This window comes from Lichenostomus cassidix, chromosome 24 (assembly GCF_008360975.1).
Source record: "Lichenostomus cassidix isolate B80296 chromosome 24, HeHo_3.0, whole genome shotgun sequence".
Taxonomy (NCBI): Eukaryota; Metazoa; Chordata; class Aves; order Passeriformes; family Meliphagidae; genus Lichenostomus; species Lichenostomus cassidix.
The window spans coordinates 5,041,796-5,062,873 of NC_139504.1; the positions used below are offsets into that span (position 1 = coordinate 5,041,796).

Below are 21,078 nucleotides of genomic sequence, written 5' to 3' on the forward strand. Positions count from 1 at the left end.
ACGAAAGACATATGGAAATGAGTGGCACCAGCAAGAGTATTAATTAAAAAACCATCTGTTGAGCCCAGCAGAGCTTTCCCCACCCCTCGTCAGCTTTGGGCTGGGACAGAATCCAGGCGGAGCAGACCATGGGGCTGGGCCAGGGGAGGGCATGAGGAGTTATCCATGGAGCCAAGCTCCTCATGGAGACCTGAAGTCATCTCACCATGGAGCAAAAGGCATGTGGGACTCACCCCGTTCTCTCTGCATGCAGCTGCCTCCCATCCCTGGAGCACTCCACGTTCACAGGTCACAGCCCAGGCCTGCTCTGGGCAGGGCCAAACAGCCCTTCCTCCCTGCAGCTGGGCACAAGGAGGGCCTGGGAGTGATCCCCTTGCTGTTAAACCCAATTCTGCCCAGCTGGGCCCAGGCTGGTGGCCATGCAGCAACCAGCAGCTGCTGTGGAGTCATTTCAGTGTGGAAGGAAGCAGGGATGGAGCTCAGTGCCACGCACATGTTCAAATCCCTCTCATTCCCATGGACCTTGTCCGTAGCTGTGTCCCCATGGTGCCTCACTCACCCAGGACAGTGGCAGAGGGAGCCTGTCCTGGTTCTGTCATGTATTTCCAGGGCCCCAGGGACAGAGCAGGCAGCAGAACCTCTTTGCATGACAGGATAACCTGTGTGATTCCTTGCAAATATATTTTTAATTACCCATGGCTGGTCCTCCGGCTCCCTCAGCAATGCCATCACAGCTGCTCCAGACCACCTCCTCCTTCCCTGGGGGAATGAAACTGCTGGCTTTGCCATGGCTGCTTTGTGAGGAGCCAGAGATGTCCTCAAGGGGCACAAGGCTGTTCCTGGCTGGAGCCAAACTCTCTCTTTGTGGCCCCAAGCTGCTGGAAGGAGAAGTCCCTGGGGAAAGGGGCTCTCAGGGCAGGACCACAGACCCCCTGGAAGGAGCATGACCAGCAGCCAGCCTGTGGAGCAGCCCAGGGACAGATTGTCCCCTGGGAGACGAGCAGAGTCCCCAGTGTGCTGGCCCCAGCACTGCCAGGGATGCTGCACAGTGCTTGACCCACTGGATTCCCCAGCAATGGGTGCTGCAGGCCTGGCCAGGCTGCTCTGCCCATGCCATGGGGACAGGAGGCAGTTGCCACCCTCCTGCTGGCCTCGGCAAGCTCAGAGGGCAGCCCCACCTCTCAGCTCAGCAATTACCTTACATGCAAAAATCACAATGTTGTGCAACAGGCACATGTGCTGCCTCCCCCTAAAAGGGGCTCTGAGCATCTTCTGGGGAGCAGCCAGGCAAATAAATGGCTGCTGCCACCACTGTCCCCAAATCCAGCTGCAGGAAACACATCCAGATCCATCCCCTGCCCCTGGAGAGTCCTGGGATGAGCCAGCCCTGCAAGAGGGAGTCCAGAGCATCTCTGCCCCTCTCAGGTGACAGCCCGGGGACAGATGGAGATTAGGGAGAGTAGCAATGGAGACACACGGTGAAGAGAAGCAGCACCCAGGGTGGAAGCCTCCCTCAGCCCAGGGCCACAGCTCTATCTGGAGGAACCTGTGAGGAGAGTGAATTTGGAGTTGTTTGCAGTGAATTTGGAGCTGTTTGCAGCCCTCATGGCCCAGTGCCACCCTTCCCCACGAACCAGGCAGCCAAAGGCGGGCAGTGCCACCACCGGGACTCACCGCAGGGCACGTGGCAGTCGCACTCACAGATGTCACAGCGCTGGAACCAGCGGGCCCAGCCCGACGGCTTGGTGACACAGGCGGAGATCTTGATGCAGCCGCGGCTCAGGAAGGCTCCCTGGTGCGCCGGGCTGCCGCAGGACGAGGAGCACTTGCCGGTGATGTCGCGCTGGCTGATCTCGATGCGACCCCGCAGGCAGATCCCTGCAGGGACACAGCCCATGGCGGGTGCTCACCTGGAGCCCTCGGGGGCAGAGAGCTTGGGGACACGCCGGCAGGGACAGCCGGGCTACTCACGGAGGCAGGAGGGCTTGGGGCTCCAGCGGCCGTCGGACTGGCAGGCGCTGGCAGGCTCCCCCCGCAGCAGGAAGCCGGGCCGGCAGCTGTAGCGCACCACGGAGCCAACCCACCAGTCGTTCCCGTGCACCACCGAGTTCGAATCCGCCTCGGGCCGCCCGCAGTTCACTGAGGACAGCGAGGGACCCGTGGCAGCCAGGGTGGCAGCCTGGACACCCTGCTGGGCACGGGGACAGCCGCAGGGGTCACCCAGACAAGCTGTGGTGGCCAAGGCTGTGTCCCCGCTTGGCCCAGGCTGCTGGAGGCAGTGCCACACGTGTGTGGGTGACACAAAGCCCTGCAGCAGCCCCAGGGATCCCCTGTCCTTCCCGCCGGGTTTACCTCTGCAGAAGCTCTTGTAGCCCAGCCAGCAGCAGCTGCCGTTGCCACACTGGCTCCTCTTCAGCTCCTTGTGCTTGCCCTTGCAGCCCCCCACGCAGATGGGCGCCGTGCCAGACCAGTAGGTGTCCAGGTCCTCTGGGGCCACAGGGGGCAAGGCAGGGTGGAGCTGGGCTGAGGACACCATTCCCACCAGCTGCCCAGTCCTCAGGGCTCCACAGGGAGGTGTTGGAACCCACAAAACTCATCCCAGCCCACCCCCAACCCTTGGTGGTGAGTAGTGCATCCCAGTGTCCACTGTCCCTGTGCCACACCTGAGCACAGCGATGTGACAAAGGCCTTGCTCCTTACTGGGGACAACTGGTGCCAGCAGCTCTGGGGCACCCCATGAACCCCCCATGCCCTAAACCCTTTGTTACCTTCTGGGTCCTGAGAGGAGACCAGCGTGGCCAGCACGGTGAGGAAGAGGAGGCCCAGTGCCATGCTCTCCCCTCTCCCCTCCAACCACAGACCCATCTCTGCTCGCCCAGGAGAAAGTGAACTTGGTTTCCATCCACACCCAGGCCAGGGGATGCAGCAGGACATGGGGGAAGGGAGGAGACATTCCCTCTAAAGCCAATCCTATCCCAGCAGATAATCTCTGGCAGATTACCCTGCCTGGACTTGGTGTTTAAAGGGACAACTCCCAGCTCCCACCACCCACACCAAAATCCAGCACAATGAGGCACAGCCGTGGCTCTGGAGCTGGAAGGAGGGCCAGGCTGGCAGTGCTGCGAATGCAAACCTGGCACAAAGCCCTTCTCTCGAAGGCATCCTCAGCCCAGCTCTGCCAAGGCTGGAGCAGGGGCCAGGCAGGGATGGGAAGGCTGGGCAAGGCCACACTCAATGCCAAGGGCAGGGATGCTCTGCCTGGAGCAAGGAGTGTCCTCCAGCAGTGTGTGCTGTCACGGCTGCAGGGACAGCCCTGAGGTGCTGGGATCAAGTGGTTTCCCCAGTAACCTGGAATTCCAAAGCTTTTGCTCAGCTGCTTGAGAAAGGAGTATGGGAAAAAAATCAAGGTGCCTCCCTGTGACCCCTTGGGCACATCACCTCCACACACAGGGCAGGGAGGGCCTGAATGGGGACCCCAAATCCGTGCTGTTCTTGTCCAGTCACTCCACAAAGGACAAGCTGGCTCCTCACACAAGCCCAGGTTACTCCCTGTATTCAAAAATGCCCGAGCAGGCAGCAGACAGCCCTGGGGGAGGCAGCAAAAACCAACCCCAGAGCAGGAACAGAGTGCCAGAGCTAAACCCAGCCTGCCAGTGCCACCTCTGGGGAGCAGCACGCCGCAGTGCCAGCTGCACGGTGCCAGGAGAGCCTGGCAGCTCTTCAGTGCCCACCTCCCACCCTGCAGCTATCCCAGTGCCATCCTCCCACCACGGCTGGCAGGGATGGGGCTGAGCACAAACAGACACCAGACACTGCTGGGCCTGGCAGCCTGATGTTTATTTGTCTTGCCAAAGTACACTTCACCCAACCAGGAGCCCAAACCCCAATGTGGGGAGGAAACCCAGGGGGTGACAAAAGCAGCAGGAAGCTCCCAATGTGCCAGTGCTGCAGTGGCCTGCGAGGGACAGAACCTCCAGCCCTGTCCTCCCAGAGACCAGCACTGGCTGTGGGATCAGCGAGGCAAACAGCAGCACCAGGTGAGGCAGGAAATGATGTGCAGGAAGTGCTGATGAAGGCATTGTATCCCCTGGAGAATGGGGCAGGACAGGCCTGCAAAGGGAGGGCCACACACGTCCCCAGGGAAGAGGCTTCAGCACCAGTGTGTGCTCCACACAGCATCCTGCCTGGCAAACAGGCTCAGCCAGGGCACAGCTGGTGACCACTGCACCCTGCCAGGCCCAGGCCAAACCTCCCACAAGGGTGGAAGCAGCTCAATAATCCCCAATCCCCCAAACACAGCTCTTGCCAGCTCAGATCACAACTGGGAGACCTCCCCTGGCCCCAGGCTGACCAGAACCAGCAGCCAGCAAGGCTGGGCTGAAGACAAGCCCAGCCCTCTCCCCAAGCACTCCCCAAGCTCTCCCACCACGGAGCCCAAGCTCTCCTCACACAGAGCCAATCCCTCACACGATCTGGATCCCCAACTCTTCTGCTGTTTTCTGCAGCCTGTCCATGACATTCTCCTCCAGCTCTGCAGCCAGCCCTGCTGCTGTGCCCTGCTCCTCTGAGGCCGTGCTGGCCATGACATAATAGACAGTCTCGCTCTGGCCCTGCTCGTTGGTCCTGTTCACCACCCGGATGATGGGGTTGGGAGCAGTGCTGGCTCCTTGTTCTGAGGAGGAGGAGGAGGAGGAAGCAGCTCCTGGGAAGGGGTTGGGCCGTGCTGGCTCGGGGCTGCCAGCAGAGCACAGGGCTGGGGCCACCTGCAGCTCAGCCATGCTGCTCTCTGCCGGGGCAGGGGGTGCTGGTGGCTCCAACAGGATGCCCTGCAGGTTGCCCTCGCCCTCAGGCAGCACCAGGCACTCGCTGGGGCCAGCTGGAGCCTCGCCACGCTTCTCCCTGTCCTTGAGCAGCTGCTCGCTGAGCTCCACGCTCTCGTAGCGCACCAGCTGCAGCCTCATGTAGCCATCCTCGTGCTCCCTGTACCTGGGCACAGACAGCAGGGGGTCAGCCAGGCACGCTGCCCTTCCCAGGGCACAACATCCCAGCTTTCAACGCCCTGTGCTGCACAAATTCACTGTGCAAACAACATGAACTCCCTTCAGCCCCCACCCCAGAAAGCACACCCAAGTGGCAGCTTCTGAGCTTTGTGCCAGGCCTTGAGCACCTCCCAGCCCACCTCCTTCAAACCACTCTTTCACTGGGAGCACTTCAAGCCCATCCTCTTCCCCTCCCAGCTTTTAGGCTCTGGAAACCCTTTGGAGTTTCTCAGAGAGGATGCAGCAGTGTGTCAGGATTGATCTGCAGCAGCTCTCTCTAGAGGGGAACAGCAGGACCTGGCCTCAGAAGTGTCCCACGAGAGGAGCTGTGCTGCCACCACTGCCCTGGATCAGCCACCCAGCACTGCTCAGTGCCTCCCAGCCATTGGGGAATGGCTCCTGAGCACACAGAGCCCAAGCACTGCCAGCTCTCTGCTCCAGCTGTGGAGGCAGCGAGGAGTTGAGGGTGGGCAGTACCTGAAACGAGGGTGTCCCGAGGGCCATTTGAACTGGTGCTTCTTCCTCAGGTGGACAGTGAGGTTGTTCCCACGGGTGAAGCACTTGTCACACACGTGGCACTTGTACCGTGGCTCCGAGTCACCCTGGGGGGGCAGAGACAGCCATGTCACCACCCCACAAGCGTGCATGGAAGCAAACACCAGGCTCTCTGAGAGGAGCTATCATGAGCAACACAAGCTCTGCTGCCTTCCCACCTCGTGGACCTTCCTGTAGTGCAGTTTGATGGAGCAGAGGGAGCGAGCAGAGAAGCTGCAGGCCTCGTACTCGCAGCGGTACGCCGGCTCCTTGCTGTGCGTGTCCAGGTGCTTCCGCAGGTCTATCAGGTTCTTGCAGCTGCAGGGAGAACGGGAGGGAACAGAGCTGCAGCTCACACACACACACAGAGGGGCCTGTGGGTGTTTGGGGGAGAGGGACAGCCCTGTCCCTCACCTGTAGTCACAGTAGTCACACTTGAAGGGACGCTCCTCGCTGTGCCGGAAGCGGATGTGGTTGCGCAGGGAGGAGGGCAGCGGGCAGGTCATGTCACACAGGGGACACTTGTAGTGGTTCACTGGGCCAGAGAAGGGGGGGAAACGTCACCCCAGAGCAGGGCAGAGCACCCAGAGCTCAGCTGGCAGCAGGGCCTTCACTCACCGTGGTTCCTCATGTGGTCGCGGAGCAGCCTCTCCGTGGCAAACCTCTTGGAGCAGTGGGAACACTGAAACCTCTGCTCTGCAGCAGTGGGGACAGCAGGGAGGACAGCACAGAGAGCAGTGAGGAGAGCTGTCACACCAGGAAACCTCTCCAGCCCCCCAAACACCCCAGCCCTCCCCCCAGGGCTTACGGTCCAGGGCGCTCTGGCGGCGGATGTGGTCGAAGAACTTGGTGTTGTTGGCAAACATGCCCCCGCAGGTGGGACACGCCACCACCTTCTCCTGCGTGTGGCTGCGCAGGTGCTCCCGCAGCTTGCAGCGCCCCTTGAAGGTGCAGTGGCAGTCTGGGGAGGGAGAGCACAGCTGGGAGCCTTCCTGAGACACAGCCCCGCTCAACAATCAGCCTGCTTGCTCCTGGTTTGGCTAGCGAGGCTCCAAAATCCCCACGGAGCAGGAGGAGATCACCACAGTACAATCAGTGTGCTCCCCCCAAGCAGTTAAAATTTTTGCACAAGCACAGGAGGAATTATTGAAAAAAGCTAAAATAAAAAATAAAGAAGTGGAGCTTTTTCTTCCAGGCACTGATTACAAATAAATGGGAAATTCTGTATCAACTGCATTCCCTGAAGGCAACTCAGCAGGAACATTTCCCTGCCAAAACCATGCACACACCCATTTCTGGAGATCAGGGGGCTCTCTGAACCCTGCTCTCCTTCCCCACATTCACCACCCAGCCCAAACCTCTGTGGAGGAGCCCTGCCTCCAGCCACCCACCTTTCCAGCCACAGAGCACCACGTGGTTCTCCTTCCCTGCCACCTTGTACTCGGAGCAGAAGCTGTGGTCCTCCACGTGCCTGTAGAACCACTCGGGGTTGTCAAACGACCTCTGAGGGGGACAAGGACAGGCAGAACAGCGTGAGGAAACCCAAACAAGCCCAGCTGCTTCCCCACAGCTCCAACCAGAGCCAGCAGCCAGCTGAGCTGCAGAACAGCAGCACCTCCCCTCTCACTGCTCAACTCAGCCCTCTGCCCTCACCTCGCAGTACTCCCAGAGGCACAGGAAGTTCTCCTGGATCTCAGGGATGATGTTGCGGCTCTGGAAGTCCAGCTGGCAGTGGCTGACCTCCGTCTGGCTCTGCAGAGCCCTCAGGCCGAGCTGCTTGATCTTGGTGTGGTAGCAGTGGAAGTAGACGTGGCGCACCAGGTCGGCTGAGCTCTCCGGGGAGCAGAAGCCACAGTCCTGCCACAGGCAGGTGTATTCCTCTGAAACACAGCACAAACATCCCCTCTGTGACACAAAACCGCGGCTCTGAGGGGCTCCCCGAGCAAATTGACTCTCCAAGTGAAGCTCAGGTGGATAAACACGATGTGTGTTTTTCCCTGAGATCCCAGTCCTGCAGCACTGCTCTCCCCAGGGAGAGGATGAAAAAGGCTTTCTCTTGGCAGGAAATCACAGTTATTCAGGTTGGAGGAGATCATCGAGTCCAAGCTGTGCCTGATCTTCCCCCCGAGTGCCACCTCCAGCCCTTCCTTGGACACCTGCAGGGATGAGGACTCCAAACCTCCCTGGGCAGCTCCTGACCACCCTTTCCATGGAGAAATCCCTCCTGATGTCCACCCAGAACCTCCTCAGGCCCAACCTGACGATGTTTCCCTTATCCTGCTGTCCCCTGGAGCACAGCCCGACCCTCCCGGCTGTCCCCTCCTGTCGGGAGCTGTGCAGAGCCACAAGGTCCCCCGAGCCTCACCCAGCGGGTCCAGCTCGCCGCGCTGCTCGCCAGGCAGGTGTTTGTGGAGGTGCTTCGCCACATGCCCGCAGAACTCCTCCATCTCCGAGGCCACGAAGGAGCACTGCTGCCACTCGCACTGCAGCACCAGCACCTCCTTACCGCCCGCCCGGGAGGGCGCCATGGCCGGGGTGCCGCAGGAGAGCCGCGGGCTGCCGTGGCGGTTCGGAGCGGCGCTGAGCCCGGCGGGACCGGCGAGGAGAGGGGAAACGCCACCGCCGCCCGCCGCCGCTCCGCCCGCCTCTGCCCGCGGGGGACCCGCACCGCGCCGGACAGCGCCCGCCGCCGACAGCCAATCGCAGCCGCCGCAGCCCGCCCGACAGCCAATCACAGCCGCCGCCGACTGCCCGCCAGCCAATCACCGCGCAGGAACCGGCAGAGTGCGCGACGCGGAGGAGAGGCCCCTCCGGGAAGCGGCGGCGGGTTACAAAGGTTCCCAGGTGCTTTCGGCCCGCGGGATAATTACATTAATTAATTCCCGTTCGGGTTTGGGGAAAAGTTCATCCCGGGACCGCTTTGTACTGAAAAGAAGTGTGGCTGAGCCACCCCTGGAAGCGTCCAAGCCCCTCCAGCCTGGCCTTGGAGCAGCCTGGGCTGGTGGAAGTGTCCTTGCCCAGGATAAGCTTTAAGGTCCTTTCCAACCCAAAGCATTCCATGGATTTTAAGTTAAGTTTTCCACAACAATTCCTCGCCTGAACAAGACTCCTCACGCTGAAAACCCATCCCAGCCAACAATGAACACAAACCACATCAGTCCTGCAGGTAACACAACAAATCCTCTTTGCTCATCCATCAGCAGGCAGATTGAAACGAGGATTTGAATTCAATATACAATTAAACACACATTGCCTGTTCCATCTGCCCTCCCGGGCTCTTTTGTCACACAAAGCAGAGGCACGATCCCAACGTTTGCTCTGGCCCAGGTAAATAAATTCCTTTTTGAAAGCAAATGGGGTTGGTCAGAACGTGCCAACACACAATAGCTCCTGCAAATCCCACCGCACAGCCCAGCTCTGCCCTGCTGCCAGGGGAAACACGTGCCTGAAGCCATGAAACTACCCAGAAAATCTGGGTGGGACGGTTTGTGAAAAGGAAGCAGACGGTGGGAGGTTTTCATCTCAAAGAAAGCTGGTTGAGCTTTTGTTTTCTCTCTGCTGATTGTTTTCTCCCTGTTTGGGTGTTTTCAGTGTAATTTCTTTGCGATCAGCACAGAAAACACCTGGGCTGAGCAGCCAGGGAATGGGGTTGGGATTGAACGTGAATATCCTCCCCAAAGCACAGCGACATCCAGCCCGGGAGGCAGAACTCCGTGCCAGGAGGCAGCTGGCAAACAGAGCAAAACCAACCCTTTTCTGGGCCACTTGCCACCTGCCCTGACCCACCCGGTGCCTCCTGCCCCTCCTGTCACCTGCCAGCCAAACCCTGACACCTGTGGGCACCAGGAGGGGCTGGAAAAGGATGGAAGGGCCAAAAGAAGAGCTGTTTTTATATAAAAATCCATCCATCCATTGGAAAATTTCTGCACAAAGTGGTTTGAGTGTTCTGTGAGCTTCCCAGGGTGATGTCCTCCTGATCCTGAGAAGGCAGAGATCCTGAGTTGTTTTCCAGCTTAAAAACCTCAGGAATTATCCAGGACATCCTTTCAGCTCTGCCTCCCCACCTGCCCTGCACAGACACAGCTCTTGGGATTTTTTCCCTTTCCTCTGAAAGAAAACAATAATTACACTTAAAAACCAACAATTACACTCAGCAAAAACCCTTCCCCACCAAGGCAGGTGATGTGAGAGGCTGAATGAACCTCCAGGCCAGTGCTGGCAGAGCTTGTGGAACACCAAGGAGGGCAGGATGTACCCAAAGGCCCCACGAGCTGGCAGCAGACTCCAGGAGGAGCTCAAAGATTGAATTAGGAGCAGCAGCTCGGCGCCAGGCTCCTCCTGCCCCGGGAAGAGGAGCACAGCAGCTGCACAAAACCAGCCCAGAGCTCCTCTGGGAGGCAGGGAAAGGCTCTCCAGCAGCAGATGTGGGGATGTTTCTGAGCAGGATTGAAGTGAGAATGGTTAAAAAGGGTTTAAAGCCTCAATTCCCTGGTTCAGATATTGCTCAATCAGGTCCTGCTGCCTGCAGAGGAGTGGCCACAGCAGTTTTGGCTACTAAACCCCTAAATCTGGGCCCAGCAGCTCCTTCCCTGGCTGCTGTTCCCTCTCCTCATTCCCTCAGAAAGGTCACCCAGGGCTGCTCTTCCAGAGCTCATCCCTCCCCCTGCACTGCCTGTGGGCTCCAGGCAAACCCTCCTGGGCTGCAGGACTAATTTTTAATTCTACAAACCCCAAACCAGCCTGTTGAGGTCCCCAGAAAGGCAGAACTCCTTCCCAAGGAAGGCTTTCACTGCTCCTGGGGATGTCACTGTCACCCAGGAGGAGATGCTCACCCCAACCTTGTTTTCCCAGCCTCATTCCTCACCTGCAAGGAAGTCACTCCTCCAGCTTTTCACCTCAACCCAAGGCTTTTCTGCCAGCAAACTCTGGTTTTCCCCCATGGAATTGGTGAATCTGCAATCAGCTGGGGCAGGCAGGAGGCTGCTGGGGAAGGATCCTCACTGACCATGCAAATGGCAGTGAAACAGCTCCAGGGATTTGCATGTAAGCAAATCCCAGCCCAGGTATGGTGCTGGAGACATCCCTGAGCCCTAGAAAAGCGATTTTCCCACCAGGCTCAGCTGGAAGTTTCCCAGGGAATGATGAGCTCAGGCTTCACTCTGCTCTGGGAAGCTCATGAGGGACAGAGCTTCCCCAAATTGCTGCAGGAGCTGGGAGCTGGGACTTGGCAGCAGCAGCAGCCATGGAAACAGGTGAGTTCCAAAACCTCACATTTTCACAAGCTGAGGCATCTTCATGGCAATAATCAGGGAAGGGACAAACTGTGCTGTCCTTGGGCTCCTATTAAAAAAAAAAAAAACAAACCAAAAAACCCAAAAAAACCCACAGAAAGAATTGTCTAAAATGGACACTTGACATCTTAAACGTCCCAAGAATTTAATAGCATCAATTAGCATGTTCTGCCTTCTCCAGGCTGAATTTAGATTCCTTCACAGTGCAATCTTTTTTTTTTTTTTTTTCCCAAAAGGCAGTTAGATCAAAGAAGTGTGAAATCAGATTCAATTTATTTGGAAAATCATATCAACTCAGGCCTAAATTAGAATTTCTTCCCCAGTGCTGCCAGGGCCAGAGTTAGCTGAAGTTTTAACAGCTCAGTATCTGATGCTTCTGGATAATCCCCTGGAAGCAACAGGTTTAGCTGTGGGATAACTCCAAACCAGGGTTAGAGGGCTGAGAATTCCATAATTAAAACTGTTAATTGCTTAATTAATTCTTAATTGATTAATTAAAATTATTAGAATAATTTGGGCAGAGAAAAAAAACCTTTTCCTGTGTGGAAAAGCAGGGAGGGGTGGAAGAGCTTTTCTAATGCTTTTAAATCACATTAAAAATGCCAGGAAAACACCTGCAGAGCATCAGACTTGGTGGAATTCCTCTGCAGATCCCTGGGGGAGTTGATGTCCATTTCTGGCCACTTTTTGGTTGCTTTTTGGTATGATATTCTCATCCTCACCTCTGTTTTTGGGGTGCTGTCCCCTTGCTTTGTGTTTGCTTTGTGCCTGGCTTTGCCTGAATCTCTCTGGTCAGAAATAAAATCAAAATAAACCGAAATAAAATCCCATTTGCCCAAATTTTCAGCTGCTGTCACCCCAAAAAAAACCCCATTTGGGGCACTGCCATGGCAGCACTGTGCTGTTTAAACTCTGTCCTCTAATCTCTCCTGGCTCTCTGTGCACCTGGGGCCACCAAGCCACCAGAAACTGAGCCAAGTGACACATCCTGAATGTCAAATGAAACGATAAATTCCAGAGATCAAACACATCAGCTGTGCCCTGGCAGTTTGTGCTCCCTCAGGAGGGCCTGGCTCTGTGTTTTCCAAGGGATTAGCTTCAAAGTTAGGAGTTTTTTTTGGTTTTTTGGGTTTTTTTTTCCGGGATAATTCAATAAAAGCCCAGAGGAAAACTCCACAGGTGTGAGCTCTGTGTTCAGGGCAGGATAAAAGAGCTGTTCCTGGTGTTGTCCCTCAGCTCTGCACCTTCCCCCGTGCCAAATTTTGGGTGGATCTCCCAAAATTCAGCCCAGGCAAAGGGCAAATACCTCATGCCAAAGCCATACAGAGCTGGTTTATATTATATAGTATATATGATTATATTAATTATAATTATATAATTAATTCTATTAATATATAATATATATTATATTTTTAAACATATAAAATGTATATGTATATGTTTTAAATATATAAACATATATAAAAATTTTAAAAATATAGATAAAATACAGACTTGATATATATTTATACATATGTTTATATATTATATTTTATAGTAATTATAAATTATAATTATATATTGTAGCCAAATTATAGTTATATATGTTATATATTATAGTTATATTATATAGTATAAATAAATTGTATATACTATATAAAAATATAGTATATATAATATGTATTACATATATACTATATATAGTATATATAATATATATTATAAAATATATATAATATAAAAATATAAATATATATAAATATACATATTTATATATAATATATTATATAAAATATAAAATATTTTAATTATTTTATAATTAAAATATAATCAGTAATTCTATTTTATAGTAATTATAATTGCAGTACTGCATTTTCCTTCCTAACTCGATGCCCAGAGGTGACAAATTTGCCTCTCCCTGACCCCTAACTCTGTCACTCCCCCAGTGCCAGCAGATTTTGGCAAACGGGTGTACCAAGGCGTGCGAGTGAAGCACACCGTGAAGGATCTGCTGGCTGAGAAGCGATCCCGGCAGAGCAGCAGCTCCCGCTTCAGTGTGAGTGAGTCCTGCCCTGCCCTGCCAGCCCCTTTTTAACCCCAGAAAATCTGTCAGCTCTGCTTTAAAGATGGAAAACAGCAGAAAACATTGCAATGCTAATGCTCCCCCCAAAACATCACTGATGGCTCCTTGATTTTCTACATCTGTGAACCTCAATTCCCTCAAAACCCTTTTTTCCCCCCTGTTTTGAGCATAGCAGGAATGTTAAATTCCTTTTTTCTTTCACATCCTATGTGTGACACCTTCCCAAGGCAACTTCCTTTCCCTCCAGCTCCCCTTGGACAAGGCAGTGCCCCCAAAATAGCTGCTCTTCCCCCAGTGCTGAGCTCCTTCCAGCTCCTCTCTGGGCGCCAGGGGAGCTGCAGGGATGTGATGAGCTGGAAAGAGGCCAAGCATCAGCTTGGGAGAGATGATTTCCTCTTGCAAGTGGTTCTATGGCAACAGGAAACCCAAGGCAGATCCTACAACTACATTGTTGTGGTTTTTTTTCCTCCCAGCTGGCAGCCAGCAAAGCAATGCTGTCCCCCAGAAGGGGACACAATATTGTGATGCCAGCAGCTGGTGGCATCCATGGCACGATCAGCCATGCCCTGGGTGCTCCTGGGACTCACCTGGGCTGGGAGTTCTGGGGCACTGGCAGAGGAGGAGGTGTCCTGGGAGGGAAGAGAGGGAGCAGAGCCCCAAATTCCTGCCAGCAGAACACACAGATTGAGGGTTCTGATGCTTTTTTTCCCCCCCAAAGCCATTTCCCTCTGGCTTTTTTACTGAAGGGACCTCAAAGCGATTTACTGGCAAGTGTTTTTCTCCCTGTGACTTCCATTCCCCTTAACTCTGTGCAACAAAACAGGCAGGAAAAACAGAAAAACAGAATTAGGCATGGACAAACACAGCAAGATCCAGCCAAAAAACCCATCCCCACAGCAGAAGCCACCCTAAGCCATGGGGAATCTCTGGGAAAGCCACACTCCCAGCAGGCAGGCATTTAGGAAGAGCTCTTTGGGGAGCAGCAGGAAGCAGCTGCTGTGTTTGCCCTCCCAGAGAAAACAGCCTGATGAGATCACCATCTACCTGGCAGCTTCAACAGCCACCATCCCAACCCCATGGAACTGTAAAACCCTCTTGGCTTTATTGCCCTTGGCTCTGTGCTCCCAAGCTTGGGCTATCTGATGCAAAAATCAGCCCTGCTGCTCATTCCCTGTGAGAGACAAAAAAATGATTGTGCAGGGCAAACATCCGTATTTGCTCGGACCCATCGTGAGAAGGGCAGCTGGGAGTGCAGCTCTGTTTGTCTGGCAGGATAAAAACCAGAATCAAAGCCAGGGGCAGATAACTGAGCACCCCTTTGTCTGGTTGAGATGTGGGGTAATTTAGCTGCATCTTTTGGTGGAGGATGATCTTTGCTCCAGAAAACATCCCTGAGCTACTCCAGGAGTACCTCTGGAGGAGCTCTGTGCTGAGCTGAGGTTTCAACGATTTCCTGACATCAAGGGATGGGAAATCAGGGTGGGCTGGGATGAAAACCACCCCAAATCTGGGGTTCTGCACCAAGATTCAGGCCCAGGCTTTGGGGAGGGTCTGGCTCTTCCTTTGCACAGGGGTGAACCTGCAGGATGAGAGGATTCCTGCATTCTCTGAGGTGTGGCAATGGATACCTGCACAGGTGAAGCACTGCAATGCTCTGGTTTGAAGAGGATTTATTGCTGAGTGCCCAGCAGCACTCCCAGCCCAGGGATTCTGGCAGGGGATGGATTTTTGGCTGTTTGGTGATGCCCAATTCTGGTTTTCTTGCCTGTTTTGTTGCACAGTTCATGGGCATCAAAGTGCTCTGCCCAGGCTAAGCTTTGAATTTAGAATTTTACTCTCTCAGCTGCTCTCCTACAGACTAGGCCCAGAGAGGTGATGCCCCAAAGCATTGCCAAAAGGCACCCAGTGCAGGGCCAGCTCATTATTTCGATTTGGCTCCTGAAATTTGGGCATTTCCGCTGGTCAGTTAGGAAGCAGTGAAGCAACAGAGCTCTCTGGAGAAATCCCAGCCAGGATCTGTGCCTGGCCACGGGCAAGGCAGGCTGAGAGCCAGCTTATCCACAGCTGGACAACCTCTGGATGCTGAACAGAGCTGCAGGAGATGCAGGCTCCCCATTCCCATGGCATGGGGAGGAAGCAGCAGGGAGGAAATGAACTGATGGGTTGTGATGAAGGCTGGAGGAGGGGAATGAACTGCAGGGCTGTGCTGTGCTGGAGCCCAAGGATGGGCTGAGGAGAGGCTCCTGGCACCTGGATTCAGGCAGGGAAAGCTCCTGGCACCTCTGTGACTCTCCAGCACAGCTGTGTACACAGCCAGCTAGTTCCAGGAGCTGTTGAACAGACAGGATCAAAGATTAAACACTGCTAACTGGAAATGATCCCTGCTGGAGGCTGCCAGCTGTGCCCTGGGGCATTCCTGTCCCTCCAGCAAAGCATCCCAGCTCCCATCCCTGCAGCCTTTGGGCAGCTACTTGAACCTCCCAGCTCGGCTTTTTCCTCTAAAAGTGACCTGGATGTGGAGCCAGGGCTGGATTTGCATGGGATGGCTTTGGCTGGGGCCAGGTGCAAGCCCTGCCCGTGTGACACCAACACTGCTCTGTCCCCAAGCCAAGGGGCTCCTTCCTGACACCTCCTGTCACCTCTGCAGCCCTGGGGGAGCTGGGCAGAGTCCGAGCTCATTTCCATGATGGAGCAGCTGCAAACCTTCCCTCAGCAGCAAAAGGAAGTCCTCGGAGCTGGCAAATTTAATTCAAATCTAAACCTCTAAATTTGGTTGCCTGCTATGGCAGGAACCTCCTGTTTGCACTATGCAAACTGGACCCAGCGTGCCACCAGCGCCGGCCAGGGGACAGCAGAGCTGCCACCAGTGCCACTGGGGGCTCTGTGCTCTGCTCGGGGGGCTTGGAGCTCCCAAAACCAGAGCCCAGTGGGATTCCAGGGGCAGCTGCCCTTGCCAGGGTGCTTTGTAAGGAATGGGAACAGCAGCATCACTCAGGGGTGATTCTCCCTTACCTGGGGACCAAGAGGAGATGAGGATGGTTAACAATAATATTATTGTTTTCATCATCATCATAAGCACTGCTGCAGGACCCAAACAGGAACTAGGAACTCTCTTCACACTCAGCCTGCTTGTGCTGCCAGGCAAAGCAGCTCTGGCCCAGCACAGCTGAGCTGAGCTAGAACACGGCCTTGAATTTGCCAATTTTGGCCACTCGAGGGCTCAGATCTCACCTTACTGAGACCTGGCTGGCTTGTGCCAACACCAGAACGGCTGCTCAGCATCCTGCCTGCACTGAGGGGCCCCGGGGGACAGCAGGAAGAAGCCAGTTATCTCGATACTCCTCCTCTTATCGGCTCTGCACAAGACCTTCAAAATCTCTGCTTAGCCTACATCTCTTAATGCCTCAGAGGCCCCGGGCTGGAAATCATGGAGTTAAGCCCTGCACATGAATTATGCCAACACCTCCCTGAACCACATGCTCAGAGAGCTGCCTTGCTTTGAAAAAGTCTTTTTTTGAACCATCTCTTTATCTTTTGCAGGGCAGCACCGGCACAGCGCAGTCACCCTTTGGGCAAATGCCAGGTGAGGCTTTCCCTCCATGGATAAACACTTTCTGTGCAGGTGGCATGGTGGCACAGCCCTGTCTGTCCTCTTCTAGAGGATAAGAAACAAGCTTTGGAGCAGGGCCACCCCTCAGAGAGAGCCAAGGAGGAAAGCAATTAAAAGAATCAAAGAAAGAACAGTAATAATCTTGCGTAAAATTCTCCAAGAGAGTAATTAAATCAGTTCCCACCTCTCTTAGCAGAGGAGCCACACAGAATCCGTCCTTTTCCTCCTGTGCTTTCCAATTTTCCCTGGAGCTGGAGAGAGAAAGCACAAAATCAGGAGATGATCTCTTTCATTCCTTGAGCTCCAGAGCAGGGACAGGGGAGTGAGGCTGGAACCTCCTCCTCCTCCTCCTCCCCAGGGGCTGCAGGAGAGCAAGAAGAACCCCAGGCTGGCTGAGCTTTCCTCCATCTCCCTGCCCTGCTATTTAAAGCTTCCCCAACCACCTTTGGGTTGCTGCAGATGGAACCAGAAGCACCTGGGCTCACACAGCTGGGTCAGGGCAGGATTGATTCCTGGGTGATGCTGGAGGGAAAAGTGCTCTGCTTTGCACCCCCAGAGGTGCCCACAGTGCTGTGGCTGCTGGTGGTGCCTGAACAGGGCTGGCCTGAAACAGAGGGTGGATAAAGTTAGGAGAATAAAAAGCAGATTAATTTATTAAAGGCCTTCAGGTGCACTCATGGCAGGCAAAGCCTACTTGAGAAGCTACACCCAAAATGGACAGCGAGTCACGAGATCTTCACATTTTATCAGTTCTGTCCATTAACATATTGAGCCTCAATTCTCCAATTACCCCTTCAGCTGATGATGTCAATCACCCCAGGTTTGCTCCCCCAGTTCCCTGCTATTTACATATTTTGGGGCTCTGAGGCAGCAAAGTGTCCTTGGGTTTTCCACCTGAGAGGAATTGTTTTGTCTAAAACACTGGGAACAGAGGGTTTTCAGCACTTTATATGGAGCCTGGAGCTACACACCAAAACCACAGGTACAAGAAAAATAAAAGCTAAAAACCCTTAAGGCATCCCTGTTACAGTTTTCCTCACACTTTTCCACCCTTTTTTCTGCCCCCCAGGCTCACCCACCCCGGCTGGTTACTATGGCGTGCGAAGATCCTTCCCAGCCGAGCTGGATTTCCACAGCACCAAGCAGTTTGTCAGCGATGTCTACTCCTCCCCTCTGGCCTCCAAGCCCTTCTCCTGTGACCCCTCTGCCCCCCAGGGCTGCCCAGCCCTCCTGGATCCCTACCTCAGCGAGCAGTTTGGGGATCACCGTGCTCCTGCCCTCCCGGCTGCCTCCAGCTCCTTCTTCAGCCCTCCTGCCGTGCCACCCCTGCTGCCATCCTTCCCCAACGACACTGGGCACTTCCTCCTCGTGAGTCACTCCGTGGTTCTGTCCCCATTCCAGTGTGGGGTTAAGCCAGGGGGACTCGAGGGGGAAGGATGTGGCTGTCACAGGAGCACAAAAACCTTCTGGGAGGTTTTTCCTCTCTGGTCCCATCTGATTCTCCCCTTTTCCAGTTGGAGACATCCCTGGAGACATCACATCCTGCTCTGAGCTGGGCAATGCTCCCAGGGATGCCCTGGGGTGTGCTGTGCAGGGCCAGGAGCTGGATTTGATGATCCTGGTGGGTCCTTTCCAGCTCAGGATATCCTGTGATTCTATGAAACTCTCCCTGCTGGAGTTTCTAGAACAGCCCTTGGTGACTCCAGGCTGCTGCTTGTAACTATCCCTGCCGCTTCCCAGGAGCTCCACTCACACCCCAGACAGAGCTCCTGGATCCTGTAGGATCAGGGCTGCTCAATCCTACTGGGATTCTAGTCCAGGCCTATGGATGTTTCATTTTAACAATTTTAACACCAAACACTGCTCCAGAGCCACACAACCCCCTGTGAGCATTCTCAGGGATAAATATTCCATTACCTCCAGCAGAGGCTTTCATCCCTAAGGCTTTTCCTTTCCTTCTCTCCCTGTTTACCTGCAGAGAGAGCCCTGGGAGCAGAGCTCACCCGAGAGCCTCAGCCAGCCCGACAGTGCATGTCCAGACCCTCTGCAGGCACTGCCTGCCAGCTCCAGCTGCCTCTCCCTGCCCGAAGCCGGAGGTGTTTCCCCGTTCCGAGGCTCAGGTTGGACCCCAGCCATCCCCGGAGCCCAGCCCTACCCTCTGCACCCCCTGGAGGATGTGCACTACTCCCCCAGCTACGCTGCCACCTCACCCTACGGCTTGTCCCCGTTCGTGGCCAACGAGCCCTCCAGGATGAGCCACCCGTGCCCGGAGCAGCCCTCGGAGCCACCGCACCTTCCCGAGCACTCTGCCTGGCCCAAAGAGGATGGAAGTGCCCTCTGGGGGACTTATGAAGGCAGGAGAACTTACTGAGGAGAGAGAAGTGCTGGAGGAAAGAAAAACAGATCATTCCTGAAGCAAATTTTACGCTCCTTCCTAGAACTGGTCCTTCAAAGAGAGAGTGCTGCGGGTGTGATGCTTTGTGCTCTGGTTAGAAACACAACCCCTTGGACACACCACGTTTAGCTCAGAGTGGTGCCTTCTAGTGCCTCGTGAAAGGAATTTCTCCCTGTGCCACAAGTAAAATACTCAGCCTGAAAAACAGCTGCGCTCTGCAGGTTTTTCCTACCAGCAAAGATCTCTGCTCAGAGGGCTTTTCCAGCCTCGATGGCTCTGCAGGGTGTGGGCACTGCCCTGCCTGCTGACCCCAGCACGAGGGAGCCTCGCCATCCCTGCCACCTGCAGAGGGTGATGCCCTGCAGAGGGTTTTTCCCTGGAGAAACCCCAGAGCCATTCCCTCCTTGGATCCCCCAAACCCACACCCGGTGGGCACAAGGCAGGCTGCTCCCAGCGCCCTGCCGGGGGCATCCTTGGGGGCTGGCAGGGGGAACGGGACAGATTGGCAGTCCCGGGGCCACTCCGGGGCCCGTGGCCACTAGAGGTAGCTCTGCACACACAAACACACCGAGGTGGAGCTCACAGACAGCACATCCCCACTGCTCTGCCCCAGGTCACCCCCTGTGCCACATCTTGTCCCCAGGCCTGGCACCCGCAGCAGTAACAACAGAAGCCCCTGGAGCATTCCAGGCTTTGGGAATGTGTGGGGATGAGACTCTTTAAATCCCTCCTTGCCCTTTCTCCTCAAATCCTGGGGCTGGTGGGGCGTTTGAAGCCTTCACAGCACCTTCCACTCCCTCGAGGGGCAACTGTGGAGCACCCTAGGGTGGCCCCTGTCCAGCCAGAGCTGTTCCACCGATCATTCCATGTCTCCTTACCCCACACCCAGCCCTGGTGCCCCCAAACCTGAGTCCTTGTTCCACTCCACTGCTGACCCCACTGCTGGGCTGAACCCCAACGACCATCCCAGCTGTCCTTTCTTCCAGGGAATCAGCAGGACCAGCGTGGCTGCACTGCCATCAGGCTCTGAGGGAGCAGCAGGGACAGCTTTCTGAGCTGTCTAAAAAGTGCTCGACCCACTCAGCGGGGTCTTTATCAGCCTGGCAATGCTCTGGAGCCCAGGGCAGGCAGGAACACCCAGAACTCAGCTGCCTCGAGTTTCCTGAAGGCTTCCATCTCCCCCGGGGCTGGAGCTGAGCAGCCTGAGGACAGGAATAACCATTATCCCAGCACCCTGCAGTCTGCCCGGGCTGTGCCCACCCCCAGCAGCTCCAGCAGCCCCAGCAGTGGGTGGGTTTCATGTCCCAAATTCCTCAGCCAGACACCCCCAGCCCAGCCCAGCACATTCCTTTCTGCTCCACGCCAGGTGGGCTCCTCTCCCCGCGGGCTGTGTCCCCATAAAGCTGTCCCCTGGCCTGGCAGGAGCTGCAGGGGCACATTTCAGAGCGAGGAATGGCCTCACTGCTGCGATCCCTCCCCGCAGAAATCAAGTGTTATTTGTTCAACTTGCAGGAAAAGAAAGGATTTGTCCGCCACAGCAGCCAGCCTGAGCTGCTGGTAGATGATTAACAGCCTGGCCTGCTCTCTGCCTGGATTCCCTGCCCATGGCAGAGGCTGTGGGCCCTGGGGAAAAGCTTAAAGGCAGCCTAAAAACCCAGCTACAGCAGTGCTGTGGGGTGCTGGTCATCCCAAAAGTCTGAAGCACGCCCTGAACCCCTCAGCTGAATCACCCAGGGCAGGCCAGCACTGGGGCTGGTGAGCAAAGAGAGGCTGATTTGTGCAGCCCAGGCAGACAGCCTGAATGAGGGGAAAACACAAATAATCTCCAATATCAGCCCAGCAAGCAGGCAGAGGGAGAGGATGCTGTGGGAAGAAGTGGGGTTCAGGCAGCTTTGGCCACCTGGGTGCCTCTTTGCTCTGCCACACCTGCCCGCTGCCATTTGGGCCCAAAAACCCTCAGAATTTAGCTTTAAAACGTGAAAAAACGTGCAAAAAGCAAGTCAGTGCCTTGCAGAGTCCCCAGTGCAGGTAGCAGATGAAATATGAGAGGGTTGGAGCCCAGCCTGTGCATCTGAGGGGAAAACACTGAGCTGCTTTGGAGGCATCTGCCTCATTCAGGGCAAGATGGCTAAAACCCTGCAAATGTC

At 55.2% G+C, this 21,078-nt stretch overlaps 3 protein-coding genes across 4 annotated transcripts; 1 reads left to right on the plus strand and 2 right to left on the minus strand.

Annotated features, from left to right (window-relative positions):
- Nucleotides 1-39: 39 nt before the first annotated feature.
- Nucleotides 40-3,714, minus strand: LOC146427535 (complement component receptor 1-like protein). Of its 2 annotated transcripts, XM_085081622.1 has the most exons (5): nt 2,769-3,714; nt 2,353-2,487; nt 1,972-2,139; nt 1,675-1,878; nt 40-1,546 (listed from the first exon to the last, which is right to left on the minus strand). In XM_085081622.1, the coding sequence occupies exons 1-5, from the start codon at nt 2,932-2,934 to the stop codon at nt 1,533-1,535; spliced, it is 687 nt and encodes a 228-aa protein (XP_084937748.1). In that variant the 5' UTR covers nt 2,935-3,714; the 3' UTR covers nt 40-1,532. The 2 variants fall into 2 exon arrangements, with proteins under 2 accessions (XP_084937748.1, XP_084937747.1); XM_085081621.1 differs by lacking the exon at nt 2,769-3,714 and having other exon boundaries at nt 1,972-2,641.
- Nucleotides 3,715-3,816: 102 nt separating this feature from the next.
- HINFP (histone H4 transcription factor) lies at nt 3,817-8,245 on the minus strand. The gene is made up of 9 exons (XM_085081619.1): nt 7,939-8,245; nt 7,227-7,453; nt 6,965-7,076; nt 6,382-6,534; nt 6,192-6,269; nt 5,988-6,108; nt 5,753-5,891; nt 5,517-5,641; nt 3,817-4,986 (listed from the first exon to the last, which is right to left on the minus strand). Exons 1-9 carry the CDS (start codon nt 8,099-8,101, stop codon nt 4,464-4,466), a joined length of 1,641 nt encoding a protein of 546 aa, XP_084937745.1. The 5' UTR covers nt 8,102-8,245; the 3' UTR covers nt 3,817-4,463.
- Nucleotides 8,246-10,638: 2,393 nt separating this feature from the next.
- On the plus strand, nt 10,639-19,136 carry POU2AF2 (POU class 2 homeobox associating factor 2). The gene is made up of 5 exons (XM_085081620.1): nt 10,639-10,825; nt 12,790-12,899; nt 16,467-16,509; nt 17,606-17,904; nt 18,515-19,136. Exons 1-5 carry the CDS (start codon nt 10,816-10,818, stop codon nt 18,905-18,907), a joined length of 855 nt encoding a protein of 284 aa, XP_084937746.1. The 5' UTR covers nt 10,639-10,815; the 3' UTR covers nt 18,908-19,136.
- The last annotated feature ends 1,942 nt before the right edge of the window (nt 19,137-21,078 follow it).

What these genes read in the sequence shown, in the direction of transcription:
- LOC146427535 (XM_085081621.1), bottom strand. Translation starts at nt 2,536, where the DNA reads ATGGTGTCCTCAGCCCAGCTCCACCCTGCCTTGCCCCCTGTGGCCCCA. An exon ending in CCCCAAGCCCTCCTGCCTCC is followed by an intron (nt 1,879 to 1,971) that starts GTGAGTAGCCCG and finishes GTGTCCCTGCAG; the next exon opens with GGATCTGCCTGCGGGGTCGC.
- HINFP (XM_085081619.1), bottom strand. Translation starts at nt 8,101, where the DNA reads ATGGCGCCCTCCCGGGCGGGCGGTAAGGAGGTGCTGGTGCTGCAGTGC. An exon ending in GCCTCTGGGAGTACTGCGAG is followed by an intron (nt 7,077 to 7,226) that starts GTGAGGGCAGAG and finishes TGTCCCCCTCAG; the next exon opens with AGGTCGTTTGACAACCCCGA. An exon ending in ACTACAGGAAGGTCCACGAG is followed by an intron (nt 5,642 to 5,752) that starts GTGGGAAGGCAG and finishes CTGCCCCCCCAG; the next exon opens with GGTGACTCGGAGCCACGGTA.
- POU2AF2 (XM_085081620.1), top strand. An exon ending in GCAGCAGCTCCCGCTTCAGT is followed by an intron (nt 12,900 to 16,466) that starts GTGAGTGAGTCC and finishes TATCTTTTGCAG; the next exon opens with GGCAGCACCGGCACAGCGCA. An exon ending in ACACTGGGCACTTCCTCCTC is followed by an intron (nt 17,905 to 18,514) that starts GTGAGTCACTCC and finishes GTTTACCTGCAG; the next exon opens with AGAGAGCCCTGGGAGCAGAG.